General features: G+C 42.6%; 1 protein-coding gene across 1 annotated transcript; it reads right to left on the bottom strand.

Annotated features, from left to right (window-relative positions):
• Positions 1-655: 655 nt before the first annotated feature.
• Positions 656-13770, bottom strand: MTRF1 (mitochondrial translational release factor 1). The gene is made up of 9 exons (XM_008943952.1): positions 13335-13770; positions 8708-8799; positions 7831-7912; positions 7493-7600; positions 7229-7401; positions 5942-6059; positions 3907-4043; positions 2178-2276; positions 656-884 (listed from the first exon to the last, which is right to left on the bottom strand). The coding sequence occupies exons 1-9, from the start codon at positions 13768-13770 to the stop codon at positions 762-764; spliced, it is 1368 nt and encodes a 455-aa protein (XP_008942200.1). The 3' UTR covers positions 656-761.
• Positions 13771-16173: the final 2403 nt, after the last annotated feature.

Below are 16173 nucleotides of genomic sequence, written 5' to 3'. Positions count from 1 at the left end.
CTCTGCCAAGAGGCAGGGGCTGCCCGTTATTACTGCCGGGCTCCCTCCAGATCCTCATCAACTGAGGCTGAAACCACAACACGCACTTTTACACACCACTGCGGCGTGGGGCCCAGACCCACCCTAAGCTGGTCAAGAGGGGCTGGAAGAAAGCTGACAGCTTTCCCTCTTAAGGTTCTGACCCGTTGCCTGAGGTCACTCCCTTTGCTTTTGTATATTCACTCTAAAAAATAAAGGATCGTAACACTGAATTGTTTTTAAGGGCCTACATTTAGGAAGCTCACCCCATGAATGAATAAAAATAAGTAGTAATCTTATTTTCCCACACTATTATTAGTAGTAATTAGTAGTAGTAGTAGTAGTAATGCACACTAAGTTTGGGGAGCTTAGATTCTTTCACCTGGAGAGGAACAACTCCCTCCCGCAAAACAAAACAGGCACTATCTGGTATTTCTTCTGCTCCACCACCATGTTTCTGTATCTTTCCAGCTGCAGTATGGTCAAGAGAAGAACCAGCTGAACGAAGCCACGCTGCCAAGACAGAAGGTATCTGCACGCAGTACTCCAAGCTTGCTCTTTTTGCCAGGGAGGGCTGCTGTAACCAAATTCAACCCATTTGCACCAAAACATTAAAAAAAAGAGAAGTATTACGTGCTGAAAAAGAGAAGCATCGGTTTTTAATCAACCTGTCATCTAACAAATGCAACTATTTTATTTTGCTGCTGAAGACAACATCTCTGCTTTAACTCTACTCAAGGTCTTCAGCAGCCTCCTCCTCCTGAAGCCTGCAAATTTTCCAGATACTCGGTGACAGCCTCTATCTCTGCAAACTCCAGCAGTCTGTTGATGAGTTTATCCAGTGCTTCTTTCCCGCTCAGAATTTCCTACAAAAGAAACAAAGCCAGCCGAACGCATTACGGACTGTACACCAGTATCCTTCTGAAGCGCTGGCTACTCAAAGAAGGAGCTCCTGGAATGCACTTTGCTCATAGTCTTATCTTGCTGCATCCACTTGCTGGTCTTTGTGGCTCCCCCGTGTGAAAGCAACACGGGGTGGTGCACAGCAGCAGGACTTTGGCTGCCTGTGGAAAACACATGGATTCTGGCAGCAACAAAAGGAGCTACTGGTGCCTTCCTGCCATGCTTTCATGTAACCCATGTGTTTACATGAAAATCCCCAAGCAAGAACAATCAAGGACTGAAGAACCTAATTCAAATACTGTTGTTCATGCCAAGAACCAGTTTGTTTTGCAAGCAAAGCTCAGCTGCCTTTTGTGAGGCAGTTCATAGTTTCAGTTTCACTCAAGATAAATAACAAGCTCCCATTGCCAAGTAAGTGAAAAGCTCAACTAACAAAAGGCATTTTTATGCAGTCGAACTTCCTACCATTCTCCTCCACCATGGTATTTGTGTACCTATTCCCCACTCCACTCAACAGGAGTCATTCCACACTCAGCATGCCCTGTGTTCTCTGGAGTCACCCAGGACATCTCTGGTCACTTTGAAAAAAGTTGTTCCTTATGCAACAGCACTTACAGTAAAGTGGATTCCTAAACCAAAATGTTCAAGGGTCACCCTAAACTTTCTTATAAAATTCAAAACATTTTCATAAATCTAATACACAGAAATGTACTATCAGGTATTTGTTTCCCTGTACGAAAACAATAAATAAAGAACATTAAATCCATACGCAAACCTCAGGTCATCTTAAAGATTTAGTTTCAATTTTTTTTTGAACTATGGCCTGCAAGGCAAACAGAGAAGTTTTTCTTCACCACATTAGGAGAAGGACAGAATGACTTAAAAACAGTCCTTCATGACAGGTTTTCCTTTTGGATGCACCAAGCTTCAAGAATCTCGAGTGTCACTCACCCAGTTTGGCAAGTTCACAGCGTTAGTCACTGAGGACTAACAGGCCTGATCATTTTCACTCACAGAGCAGGAGCAAAGTAGGCAGAGAAGCAGGCCTGGGAGCTGTACCCCCTGCCACTCATCTCTAACACTACTCCACAGCCAGCCAGGAAAGGAAGTCAAAGCTTTATAAATGGACAATGTTCTGTCAGAGCAGAACTGGCTATCTGGTTCCCTCGCATATATTGCATTAATGATGTTAATTTATAAATGTTATGGCACACATTAAGTATCCAACATTAAATACTCTGATAAGCAACCGTTACCTTGATATTACGTGCATCGTATGAGATCCTGTGGTCAGTGACTCTGTCCTGGGTGAAGTTATACGTGCGAATTCTCTCTGACTGGGCTCTTGTTCCCAACTGTACCAAAGCAGCAAAAAACTAATTCTATTACATTATGTTTAAAAAAAAACCCAAAATGCTACTTTAAAACAGCATGCCTACAATAAACTTTAAAGGATCATCCTAGTGGTTCCTGGCTTAGATATGTTTTGTTTAAAAAAAATATTGTGGTGTTACAAAAGTGTATTATTTGTGATTCTGTATCACAGGCCAGGTTTTAACATCCTCCAGTACATTTCTGTGTCAGCTCTGTAGCTGGAAGAGTTACGTAGCTCTCAAAATTCAAGGCAAGAGATAAACCTATCTGAGTCCTTAGTTCAGAAACATGAGTGTTTTTCTTTTTTGGGAGGTTGTAGCTCCCACAAAAAAAGAAAAAAAAAAAAAAAGCAGCAAGCAGAAGTAGGCACCATTGACAACAGAAGCTGCACAGTCAACTCGTGGCAAAGCAGCTCCACTCATTTGCCTGTCAGAAATTAGCAGTGAAGAGTAAATTAAGAATACGAAGTGTAGTCCTCTAGTGGTAAAGTGCAGCAATGCAAGCGATTCTAACAGTTCAAAACAGAAATCAAAATGCAGCATTGTTGTGCAGTTAAATGCTTTATTAATGTGGAGAACTACATGCTAAAAACTGCTTAGAGAAATGGGTGCCTGTGGCAACGGATTTTTTTAAAACTTTACCTGCACCCAGTGTGTCTATTTCAAAACAGGGAATTTATTGAATAACTCCTGAAACATTAAAAAGGTAATTTACTTTTGCCTGATTTTCTGTAGTATTCCTATAAATGTACATCTCATTCCTTTCTGCAGCTTTGAAGCCTCGCAAGCTAAAATTAATAACAGAAGTTAAATGGCTCACTGCTTACAATGACAGAGTTAATAATCTGCAGAAACAACACACAAATGCAACTTGAAATCAATGATTAGACAGCCAAGCTGGAAACTCCAGGGTACTGAATCACTCCGTCATTCTAAAGTATTTTTATTCCTGGTGATCACTATTGAAGCTTGCACCTCAAATCAAGCACAAAAGAAAAAAGTACTCAAAGAATGGGAGAAGAATGACAGCACATTTCAAGAGAAAAGCAAGCTCTGCAGCGTAACTTGAGGCAACCCAAAATGTTATGGAAACTGTTTCTTCCTTAAAAGATTACCTAAACCAGAACAAATAAACTGCCACCTAACCATGTAGTGGCAGGATTGTTTCTGTACTACTTTCTTCTAAAAGCTGTGTATGTTCTTAGTAAAAGTACTGGTTTAGAAACAGGTTGAAACAGAACTTTGAGAACTTCTGGTCCTAGTTTCCATGGACAATAACTTTTTTAGTGGTGCTTTGTTTGTGCAACTCTGGCCTCGATACGGAGGTCACATACAAGATTTTGAGCGTTGCCTTTTGGCTAATTCCTACTAATCTTTTGACTCGTCTTTCTGGCTACAGCTGATGTCTCATTTTCATTGCCTGAGAAGTCTGCAACAGTGTTGAACTGGATTAAGTAAAAAGCAGACATACTATGTTAAAATGCAAGATTGTCCTTTGAGAGCACACCTGGGTAGACACACACACTCACACGCTCTATTGCTATCGCTCAAAAAGACCAGAAAGAACCCCACATTGCACCCTCTCCAAACTTCAGCAACCCCACGTTCTCACCTGCAGCTTTCTGGCACTCTGCTCTTGACTCAGTTGTTTGTCAATGATCTGCTGGTACAGCTTAGCTCTCAGTGTCCTCAGAGCTATCTCCTTGTTCAGCTGCTGAGATCGCTCCTGCTGGCACTCCACCGCCAGTCCTTCGCAGCAGGATTCAAGAGAGCTCAGATTAAAACCCCATTTTAACAAAGAACAAACAAGCTAAATTAATTCTAACACATCAGGCAAAATGAAACCTTCTCCAGTGCTGGTTTGTAGGGCCTTTCAGCTGTAGGATAAAAAGTCATTTTAACATCCTGGCCAGAGCCATTAGTATGTTTTTAAACTCTTCACAGCTGCAGCAGGGGCTTTGTTCTGTGCTACAGAAAAGTCAGGGGTATTTTAAAATTTCATGAAGCAAACAAGTTTCTGACATTGCCTCCAGAAAATGGGTTCGCTCCAAGTAGCTATCCCATGTTAAATATGTAATTTTTAAACATGCTGCTATAGACTGTGCAACAGTGGAACACAAGTTTTTAAAGTACTAGTCAAGATAAGCTCTTTTGAGACTGGAAAATTCATTATTCTAGCAAAGAAGAGTGTCTAAACAGTACTGGTGAGCCTTGAATTTAATTACAAATAAAAGTAAAATAAAGGTCTTTAGAAGAAATTTAGTACTTAGCTTTAGTTCTTATTTGATTTCTGAAATACAAAGGCATAGAGGAAACAGCTGGTTTCAGGTCACTACTGGAATTTCCTGTACCTAAAGACATTCCGCATCTGGACAGACAGAAGCCCATGGAATTCCAATGAAGACAAACCCTGAGGAAGACAGTTGTCCAGCCTACACACTCCCTTCCTACCAGTATGCATTCTCCTTTCTACTCAACGTATGATAGCATTAGCTAGAAGAACTTCAAGCCTCTTTTATCTTCAGTCATGTAATTACACAGGTTCACCCTTGGTTGCCAATGGCCATTATTCCTGAAGGTGCAGAGCATACAGCACCCACTATATACACCTTTCGTCCCATTCCTGTCATCCTCCATTTGTTCTTAGAATCACAGAATCATTAAGGTTGGAAAACACCTCTAAGGAGACCAAGTCCAACTGTCAACCCAACACTACCGTGACCACTAAACCATCCCAAAGTGCCACATCTACGCGTGCTTTGAACACCTCCAGGGATGGTGACTCCACCGCCTCCCTAGGCATCCTGTTCCAATGCCTCATGACTCTTTCAGGAAAGAAATTCTTCCTAATATTCAATTGAAACCCCCTCTGGTGCAAATTAAGCCCATTTCTTCTCATCCCACTCCTAGTTACTTGGGAGAAGAGACCAACACCCACCTCGCTACAACCTCCTTCCAGGTAGTTGTAGAGCGCAATAAGGTCTCCTCCAGACTGAACAATCCCAGTTCCCTCAGGCACTCCTGACAAGCCATGTTCCTCAGACCCTTCACCAGCTTCGTTGCCCTTCTCTGGACCCGCTCCAGCACCTCAATGTCATTCTTATCCTGTGGGGCCCAAAACTAACCCCTGTACTCAAACTGTGGCCTCACCAGTGCTGCGTACAGGGCAACAATCACTTAATTCCCTACTCCTGCTAGCCACACTATTTTTGATAGAAGCCAGGATGCTGTGGACCGCCTTAGCCACCTGGCACACTGCTGGCTCACGTTCAGCCAGCTGTCCAACAGCACCCCCATGTCCTTTTCTGCCTGGCAGCGTTCCAGCCACTCTTCCCCAAGCCCTCTTCATCCTTCTAAGATAGTGTATTCATTACACATGCTCTTTGAAGACAAAACTGGTGTAACATCAACTTGCTGACCATTGTGCCACTGGCACATATCACACACTTGTCTCACACACTGTCTCACACACTGCCCTGCCAGAAGAGTGGCAGAACTAGAAGGGGCTGCTTCTTTTTTTTTTTTTTTTTTTGGTATAAGGCCCAGCCCTGTAAACTTACTGCAAGAGACAACCTACAGGATCACAAACTTTCTGTTCGGGATACAGACATGGAGTGATTAGAAGCACAAAATACAGCCAGACTTACCTGTGGGAAGGTGTACAATTCTCACAGCACTATCAGTTTTGTTAACATGCTGCCCTCCTGCTCCTTTGGCCCTGAACGTATCTATACGCAAATCTTTGGGATCCACTTTAATATCAACCTAGAAGCAAAGAAAATTACTGCTTTCTTCTCTTTCCAAAAATATTTGAATGTCAGTGATAGTGTAAAAACAAAAAAAAATCACATTTCAAAATTGCTCCAGTACAACTGTTTCTGAATAATAGCTATAATTATTATACTTCAAAAGAAATGCAGCGTCAAATATCTCTGCAAAGAAAGTGATGCTTTAAATATTCCTTTTTTTTTTTTTTTTCCAAACTGTCACTCCAGGTCCTTCACAAAACAAGGTATATGTGTGTGTGTGAGAAACAAAACAAAATTACCAACTTTTTCTAAAATCACTAGCTTGGGCAGGGAGACTAAGAAATAAGCAAATAATAAAAAACTACTTCTCCACAGCAGCGTAAGGATCTTGCTCATGAGCCACGCCTGAATGACTCCTGCAACAGTGTTTAAAACCATCTCCATCTAACTGAGGAAATAATCCACGTATGCAAAGGATACACCTTTGGAAATGTGAGTTCATGGTGACCTGAACCATAGTTTGAGCTCAGTGGATGGGAAAGGAACATTCAGATCTGATGAATGTTGCAAGGAATGCATTACAAGGAAGCAGGAGGACATGCAGGGAAAGCCTACAGGTTCTGTTTTTGTTTATTTTGCATGCACATTGCTGGTTTAAGTGAGAACTGTCAGTATTAGTGAGATTTCAGAAAGACCAGCCAACACACACATTCAAATTCAAAGCAGACTGTCCTTGATTTAACAGAGAAGGACATCAGTAATTTCAATGAAACAAAAAAAAAAAATCAGAAAGGACCTGCAGAATCACATTACTATGCAACAGTGAATATTTTCTTGGATATATTCCCTGTCTCAATACATTACACAATTTAAAATTGGCTTAGTCATAGCGGCAAGCTTTGTGAGTGCTGGGGCTGGAATACTCACTGGAAGGATCACTGATTTACACACCATTTCAGGCAGTGGCAAACCTCTGCAAAGTGACTTCTGATGACCAATTTAAACACGTTAAGAACAGAGCCAAGGACTATCAAGTCAGAGAACTCGCAGTTCACTTGCTGGGTCGTGCACAAAGCCCTTGGGTATCAATAAAATCCCCAAACAGTAACAGTAACGCGGTTTTAAGTAACACCTTCTCCAATGCCAAAATGGGCGAGCAGGGCTGCTCTCATGCCATTAGCTTACCCCCTCTGGCTGCGGGAGGACGATAACGGACATGGTGCCCGTGTGGATCCGCTGCATGCGGGACGACAGGCCCGTCTCGGGGATGCGCTGCACGCGGTGAGTCCCTCCTTCGTACTTCAGGTGCCTGTACACGTCCTCTCCCGAAATGTGAGCGGCGGCATGATGCAACCCCCCTAGAGAGACCAATAACGAGTGGCCAATACAGCACGGAAACACTGCCTTTGACTTCACTGTCTTAGTGGAATGTCTGAAGAACTACTGTACCCATCTCAGCCAGCGTATAGTTCACAATGTCAAAGGTCCAACGTTTATAGTCTGCATAGCTCTGGTACATCTCAAACATTTCTTTAGTGAACTGTTGGCAGATGTCTCCTAAAAATATAAAAGACACTATGACATAAATAGCAGTTCACAAAATGGCAGCCACCAGCTTTTTGATTTAGCTGCAATTCTACACACAGTCATTAGACAGATTAACTCTTCTTTAGAAAGTATTACGTTATACCATTAAAGTATAAAAAGGCATTAAGAATAACTTATAAGAGGTTTAATAAAGTTGGATGGAGGTTTGAAGTAATCTTTACTGTGGGGACTTTGCTGACCTCCAGTTGTTCTGCCAGCTGTCACTTCTAATATGACATGACTTCCATCATATTTTTCCTTTGGCACTAGAAGCTGGAAAAGCTGGGAAAAAAAAAAAAAAAAGAAAGAGAACGTTATTATCTCCTTCATGACTCTGTACCTCCTCTTAATCAACTTTACAGCCAGCCTTCACAATTGCCACAGCTTGAGCGCATGTAACCGCTGATTTCTTTTGGCCAGCTAATAAGTAGGACTAAAAACTGTCCAATGGCCACCGCAACTCAGAGCAGTCAATGGGACGCTGGTGCATCCACAGGAAAGCTACCTGAAAACTCAGTCCCTGAAAAGTCAGGTGCCAGGTCACCCAATCCAGCCCCAACTCTCTATGAATGCAAAGTTATCAACTGTAACCCAGCCAATCTTTACATTAATCTTTTTTGCGAAGTCCCATTTCATATTATCTTAATCTGAACAGAGAAATGAGCCCCAACACAGAGCTCTCCACTGAGTCGTTTCAGCTGCTCTGCTTATAATGAATTTCCCTACTCATGGGGTGCTGAAAATGAGACTCCACGTTCCAACCAGAAATCTTTCCAGAAGTCACACTCTGCTGCCATAAACAGTTACTAGGATGTCAGGTCAGGTCGCAATAGTAAAGACCCACCAGTTTTTTAATCCCCTCCAGCATCTGCAGACAGACGAGCAAGTAAGCTAAAATGACAATTGTCACTAAGAAGCTTACTAATAATTAACGTTGCCACTTCTTTTTGAGGAGCATACAGAAGTTGGACTTGTGTTTCACTAAACACAAGTGTCAGAGTCTGTTGCTAAGATCACAAAGGAACATTTCTCTGACATCTTTATTCACAAAGCTGTATAATTTTACCTTGGCCTCACCTTTCTGCACAACATGTTGATTTTTTTATCCAGGGCTTCCTTCTCTTCTAAGGCAAGCTCTAGAAGTTGTTTCTCATCTCGGCTGTCTAATTCTGAATTCCAACAACAGGAATAGATGTTAGCCAGTCTCACCTAGCACAGAGCAAATTGTAACAGGTGTCTAAAAACACACATTGCAGCACATAAAAACTTGTGGTTCTGCTTTGCCAACATGAAAAGGCACATAGGGGCAGCCCAAGCCAGGATGCGCACTGCTACCCAAATGACCCCATTTTTCAGGCATGCTGGAAGGAGCAGCAGATCTCCCCTCCTTCAATCTCCACCTTACAGCTCAGAGTCTGCATCAAAGAGATGTCAGTCCTACAGGACAGTTACTCACCCTCAGTAATTCTGATGGTTATGTCACATAGATTGACGGTCCAAGGGTAAATCCACAAATGGATTTGACAAAACACATCAAAAGCAAGCCCGCAGACAAGTTTCCCTTACTACAGTTTTCCATGCACCAGAATTTATTTCCAGACTTGCCCAGAAGCACCCATATATGCAACAATTTGTAGGCAACTCACTAAGGTGAGCATTACAAATAATTGTATGATGATAATAATGAGGTTTCTAACTTTCTGTTAGGGATCACTGAGATGTGGGAGTTATGGATGCAAATCATCAGCATGTGGGAGACCTCACTTGGACTCTTTGCTTTCCTTAAGGAGATTTCCATCCCCTCCCTTCAGCACATGAGACAACCTGGAGTACTGCGTCCAGCTTTGAGCTCCCCAGTACCAGAATGGCATGGAAATGCTGGAGTGGGTCTAGTTGAAAACCACCAAGGTTCTGGATGGTCAAGGGCTGGAGCAAAGCACATACCAGAAAAGGCTGAGAAAACTGTTTGTTCAGCCTTAAGAAAAGCAGGGGGACAAGAGGTTTTACTGTTGTGTACAACTACCTAACAGAAAGGCATTGAAAAGATGGGGACAGACTCTATATCATGATAAAAGGAGACATAACCTGGAACATGGGAAATTCTGATAACATATCAGGAGAACTATTTTCACCCTAAGGGTGATCAGACACTGGAACAGGGGCTTAGAGAGGTTGTAGGATCTCTGTCTTCAGATATATTCCAAACTGAACTGGACAAGGCCCTGTGCAACCTGCTCTAACTGGTCCGTCTTTGTACAGAACATCAGACCAAATGACCTCCAGAGGTCCTCTTCAAACTGAATTATTAAATGATTCTGTGATTAGATTGTTTCTTCACACATTTCAAAGCTCACTACCAAACTTGGAAAGACTCTTGGGTGAAGCTAGCAGAAGCTCCAAGCCTCTTCTGCTGTGGAAGTTCCAATTTACCATAATAAAAGACACTGATCAGTTAGCATTAGATTATACACTTAATTAGAAACTTGGAAGACAGCTAGAATCAAGTGGAAAACCTGGCACTGCCAAACCAAAGAGCACCCTCTTCTTGCCATCTTTCTTCCCACTGTTCTACCAGCTAAGTGGTGGCCATCATTCATCTCATTAGAAAAGGAAACCAATTCAACTCACAGAAAGGAAAAAAACACATGTCTGGTTAAATAGCTGCATGTATTTTTCCATACCTAGTTAACTGGATTTAATTTACAACTGGACAATTACCAGCACAAATGAGGGACTGGGGAAAAACAGCCTTGGCCAGCTGGTGTGAGAGCAAGGGAAAAAAGCCACAAAGAGGTGGGGAAAATCTCATGCTTTGTGGCCAGTGTGGAAGCCTCAGATGCAGCATAAAACCAGCCCCTTGACAGCTGGATGGATCTCCTCACCTTGCACGAGCAGCCGCCTGAGCTCTGGATGCTCTGGGAGGAATCGGGCATCTCAAGGGCAGCTGCAAGGACCACAGGCTCCATGTCTCTGGGCATCTGCAGCCTGGTTCCCGTTCACAGCAGCTAACACTCACACGTCTACTGGTGGCCCCAGCTGTTGCAGTGCGCCTCCTGGAGACAGAGGTTTCTGATGCCTCTTTGTCCCCAGACAGGGGCACACATCCAGAATTTTCCACCTTTCCCAGGTTGTGGTTGGCTTAGCCACCACAAGACCAATCCCCTAACACCCATTGGACCCCTGACCTGTAGGTAACCCATCCGTGCATCCTTACAGAACAATGCCTTTGTAAACCCACCTACCTACCTGTTAAAAACCCCTGGCCCCAAGGCCACATGCTCTTTCGCTCCTCCCCTGGGGTGGGTGCTGTTAAGTGCCTGCCTCAGGTGTTTTTGTTTGTTATTTTCACGTTATTAAAACCTTTTATTTTGGAAGAAAGCGATCGTTGCCCATCCTTCCTTTACTCGTCACTGCCCTCCTCTTCGCTGACGACCACCCTGGAGGTACTACTGGGGTCCCGCTGGGGGTGTTTTCTTCCCGGGCAAAACCAGTGGGCTTAAAACCCCCTCAAAATATATTTTTGCAAAGTTATACCCAGCAGCCAGTCTTAAGGACTCAGTGGGCTGGGATGTTCTGTCAGCTTTGTATACTGGCCAAGGACAGCAGCAGCTCCTTCATACCAACATTTTATATTTATGCTCTGCGTGTTTTTTCCCTAAATAAAAGATGTTGGGAACAAGAATCACAGAATGGTGGGGGTTGGAAGGGACCTCTGGGGATCACCTAGTGCAACCCCCCTGCTAAAGCACTTTTGCCTAGAGCAGGATACACAGGAACACATCCAGGTGGAGTTTGAAAGCCTCCAAAGAAGGAGACTCCCCAGCCTCTCTGGGCAGCCTGTTCCAGTGCTCTATTGTCCCCACAGTAAAGAAGTTTTTTCTGATGTTGAGGTGGAATTTCCTGTGTTCCAGTTTGTGCCCACTGCCCCGTGTCATATCACCAGGCCCCACTGAAAAGATACTGGCTCCATCCTCTTGATACCCACTCTTCATATATGATAAGATCCCTTCCCAGCCTCCTCTTCTCCAGGCTAAACAGACCCAGGTCCCTCAGCCTTTCCTCTTAAGAGACGTTCCAGTCCCCTCATCATCTTCCTAGCCCTCTACTGGACTACCTCCAGTAGTTCCTCATCTCTGTTGAACTGGGGGGCCCAGAAGTGGACACAGTCCTCCACATGTGGCCTCTCCAGGGCAGAGCAGAGGGGGAGGAGAATGTCCCTGGACCTGCTGGTCACACTCTTCTTAATGCACCCTAGGATACCATTGGCCTTCTTGGTCACAAGGGCACGCTGCTGGCTCATGATTAACTTGTTGTCCACCAGGACACTCAGGTTCTTCTCCAGGGAGCTACTTTCCAGCAGGCCAAACCCTAACCTTTACTGGTGCCTGAGGCTACTCCTCCTCAGGTGCAGGACTCTACACCTGCCCTTGTCGAACTTCTTTAGGTCCCCCTCCACCCAACTCTCCATCCTGTCCAGGTCTTCCTGAATGGCAGCACAGCCTTCTGCTGTGTCAGCCACTCCTCACAGCTTTTTATCATTGCCAAATTTGCTGAGGCTACACCTTCAGTCCCATTCCTCTTTCTCCAGTGAAGAGAAATTGAAAGGATTGGGGATTAAAACATTTTCAATAATTTTTTTCAAAAGCATAAACACCTATTTATTTCTAAAATTAAAGAACACAAATGTTTCCTACCTTTCTGAACAAGTTGAATTTTTAACAGCTTTATTTCAATATGTCTTTTACTGTTTTGTCAACACCCCTTGGTTCTGTCTCTGAAAAGCACCATGAACTTTCAACCTCCTGCATTGACACCTCTGGCTACTCATTTCTCCTGCCCTTTGCTTTGCCTTTGCTTATCTTCTTTCCTGTAGGCCCCATTCTCTCCAGGCCAATGTTTCTCTCCCCTGTCTTAATCCCTACTGGTGTAGCAGAATGGATGACATTTTTTCTTTCCTACTTCTTCTACCTCCTCAAACTTTTAACAATGTTTTGTTTTTTTTTTTTTTCTCAAATTGTTGCACTATTACTTATTTTGTAAAATCTTTTACTCCCTGTGCACTTTCTTATTCCTAAATGGTATCAAAAACAGCAACAACTTCTTCTTTTGAACCCACACTTCTACTGTAGCAGAGTACTGAAAAGCAACATCTTCTTATACAACTGTCAATTTTTATTCCTTGAAGGATTCCTCAAATAGTTTCAAATAAATATTAGCTTTTGCCATTTAAATTGGGAGCTGACAATTCAAAAAAGAACTCTCTCCTAAAGAGAGTTCATGTAATTTGCTCACTAAGTTTCATTGAACTGGCTAGATGGAATCCCATTTTAAATGACATGGATGAAGTCTGCATCTATCAAATGGCTTGCTCATTTTTTTCCTTCAGTTCTATTAGGTTCTATTAAAAAGACAACCCTAAAAGAAACATTTTCAAAAAACTTCTACTAGCTCTGAGATTCCAGATGATCCCTGCTCTCCCAAGTTAGCTATATTAAGACCTCAAATGGAAGTGAGGTGAGACGAAAGAAAGTGGCTGGATGTAGAAAGCCCCAGCAGCACACAAGCTCCCAGGAGCAGGCAGGACCAGAGAGTCTTCCATGGCTGGCCTAACTTTTTTAAAACCTTTCCTTAAAGGCTAGGTACTGAAATCTATCACAAGCAAAGCTACTGTTTTGAAACTACTAAGTAGGAGTCTTCTCCTTACCTTTGCACATAGCTTCTAACTCCTGAACTTCTCTTTCAGCCTCTTTGATTTCTTGAAATGCAACTGCAATGGGGGACAGATTGGCACATCTTCTCTTCAGGGTTCTTTGCTCAAAGTCACTTACTGAGTCAGCATTTAACAGATGACTAACCTGCTGGTATTCCTTGCTTAGAGACTCCAGATACTTCTGCACAGCCTCATGCTTCCACAATGCTCGAGAATCCTGATGCTTTTTCCTATGCCAAATGTTAAAAGCCAGAGTGAATGTAGCTGTGTCCAATAAAGATTTTGGCCTCCAAAATCCACCGTTGTGCAGTCCCACCATATAACCTATATTCTTTGCAATAGGAGGGAGAAGATAGCTGTGAAGTTGACTGCGACAGCAGCAATTTGCCAACAGGCTCTTGAAAAGGCACACCCCTTGGAAAGATTTCATTTTCTTATTTGTTTCCACCACCTGAAATTAAAACAAGATGGTACATGGACCAGTGTTATTATCTAGAAAAAAAAGAACATTCTATTGAAAAAAAAACAAAAACACAACAAAACCAAACTAACACGAACAACTGTATCAAGCCCAAATCCTGTTGCTGACTACGCTAACACAAATGCAACTGTCATAGACAAAACTGTTCCTGTTTTAGTCCTGGTTTAAACCACTAACTTTTATTAGCACTGTTGTACTGACTGACAGCTGGAAAACGTCTTTTCCCTCACCTCCTGAAACAGTTTATTTATGCTATGGAAAAGCTACTGTAGATGTGGCTGTACAGAAAACAGCTTCATTCTGTCATATGTCTCATTGGAAAAATCCAACCATTTAATGCTTTACTAATAAAAGGAAAACCTTGCTGAGAGATGATAAATCTATACCAGAGGTACAGAAATCTGTACAGAGAACATATGAAATGTCCAGAATTACGTTCAAAATTATACCCACTATCATAACAATGGGCATAATAAACTATCATAACATGACATTACCAGTCAGTAAGACTATAATAGACTTGGAAGAAATTACTCAGCCACATATATACACTATCTAAAACATGGGAACAAGTGCTTAACATCCCCTGTGTACTCCTTCCCATAATATACTTGCACGTGAGTGACATCTTTTCCATCCAAAAAGCAAGTAAGAAGCTGGTACACTGAAGTACAACCCCTGTATCTTTCTGAGCCACTTGGCCTAGTTTTGCAGTCACAGGGTCCCCTTAGCATCACCACTACTCCAGGAAAGATCTTTTCCTCTGCATTTTACATCAACACTGCAACTATGTTACAAATTCTTACCATGCTCTAAAAATGAATATTCGATTGCAAGGGTCTACCAAGAGGATTAAATAGAAATATTTGTATTTTAGGACTACTGACATGGAAAAGGTTTAACAAAGAAGCACTGCTTAATATCGCTGCCACTGCCATAATGTCATCTCTCTGCTGATTTTTACCAAAAAAAGTAGCTTCAGGGAAAATGAGAGCATGAAACTTTTGCAACAGGACCTCCTTGACACACACACTTCATTTTTCCGACACAATTATCCTTTACTCATCAATGCATCTTCAGGAATTTTATTAACAAATACTATGACATTCTAACTATTCAACTCCCACCGTTATGCTCACCTATTTACTTTCATCCACAATGAAGAAAGGACAACATGCAGTCAAGCCACAAGTCCTGTGTCATGCTTCTCCAGGTGTCTGTTCTATTACCTACAGAAGGAGGGAAGGACCTTTATTCTGACGCACCTTCCCAAGCCTCCCCAGCCAGTAGGTGCTATCGAACCCACAGCAGCCACTTCAGGACTGATTTAATGTACAGAAAGCAAACGACACCCCTCATGGACTGCTGCAGTGACTAAAATCAGCTGTAGCAGAGGGATTACATTCCTTTCACCAGGAACAAAGCAGAAGGCACAAACCTGGCTCACCATCTACAACCCTGGACTTAGTTGCTATGAGGCATGTGTAGATTCAATTCCAAACAACCTACTTCTGCTCAAGATCCTGGAATTGCTCCATGTCAGCATGGTCCATTGTCGTTCAGCCAAGTGTTAACCATCATCTAATTTTTAAAATAATAATGTTATATTTTCTTTTAATAGATTATATTAATTATGACCATCTAATTAATTTTTTTCCTGTGTGGTTTAGAAGCAATGTACTCAAATACTAATAGATTAGTAGCATAGTTCTGCCTGAGCTCTCAGAAATAAAATTATCAGTTTCAAATGCCTAAAAACCCTAGGTAATAGCATGACATAGAGCTTCAAGGAAGTCAGGAATTTCAAAATAGCCTTGCTGTGTTAAATAAAAAAGTATCTCCTTTTCAGAGAGATGGTGCCACATTATATTTGTGCAGAGATAAGCACACAGGAAACTTTTACAGAGCTATGAGCAGCAGACAAGCTATTCTTCTCCAGTTTGCTTTCCAAAACAGAACTTAATAACTTTTTAATCTGACAAAATTATCCTGACACATCACAAATCAAATCCAGTAAGCAAAAGCGATGGCCGCAATTGTCTTAGTAAAATAACCAAAAAAAAAATAGACTTGTAAGCTATAGAAAGGGCAAAAAGGAAAGAGTTACCGTATTGTGACCGGTTTAAGAGGTTTTTTAAATCCAAGACGCTATTACGCCCATGCAACTGTATTGAGACAGGAAGAGGAAGGAGCTGTAACAGGGAGAGCTCAAGGCCACGCCACCGAGGCCACCCTTCAACCACCTCTGCCTCCCCTCGCACCTACCTGGCACAAACCCCCCAAAAATCCTCCCGACAAGGCTCTGGGGGGACGGGGAAGGCGGGGAAGCCAGAGCAGGCAGCGGCAGCGCGG

This window comes from Merops nubicus, unplaced genomic scaffold (genome assembly GCF_000691845.1).
Source record: "Merops nubicus isolate BGI_N331 unplaced genomic scaffold, ASM69184v1 scaffold20997, whole genome shotgun sequence".
NCBI lineage: Eukaryota > Metazoa > Chordata > Aves > Coraciiformes > Meropidae > Merops > Merops nubicus.
Note: the sequence above shows the minus strand (reverse complement) of the source record. Positions and strands in the feature narration are given on the sequence as shown.

What these genes read in the sequence shown, in the direction of transcription:
- MTRF1 (XM_008943952.1), bottom strand. Translation starts at nt 13,770, where the DNA reads ATGAAATCTTTCCAAGGGGTGTGCCTTTTCAAGAGCCTGTTGGCAAAT. An exon ending in AGCTGGCAGAACAACTGGAG is followed by an intron (nt 7,601 to 7,830) that starts GTCAGCAAAGTC and finishes TTATATTTTTAG; the next exon opens with GAGACATCTGCCAACAGTTC. An exon ending in TCCTCCCGCAGCCAGAGGGG is followed by an intron (nt 6,060 to 7,228) that starts GTAAGCTAATGG and finishes CTTTGCTTCTAG; the next exon opens with GTTGATATTAAAGTGGATCC.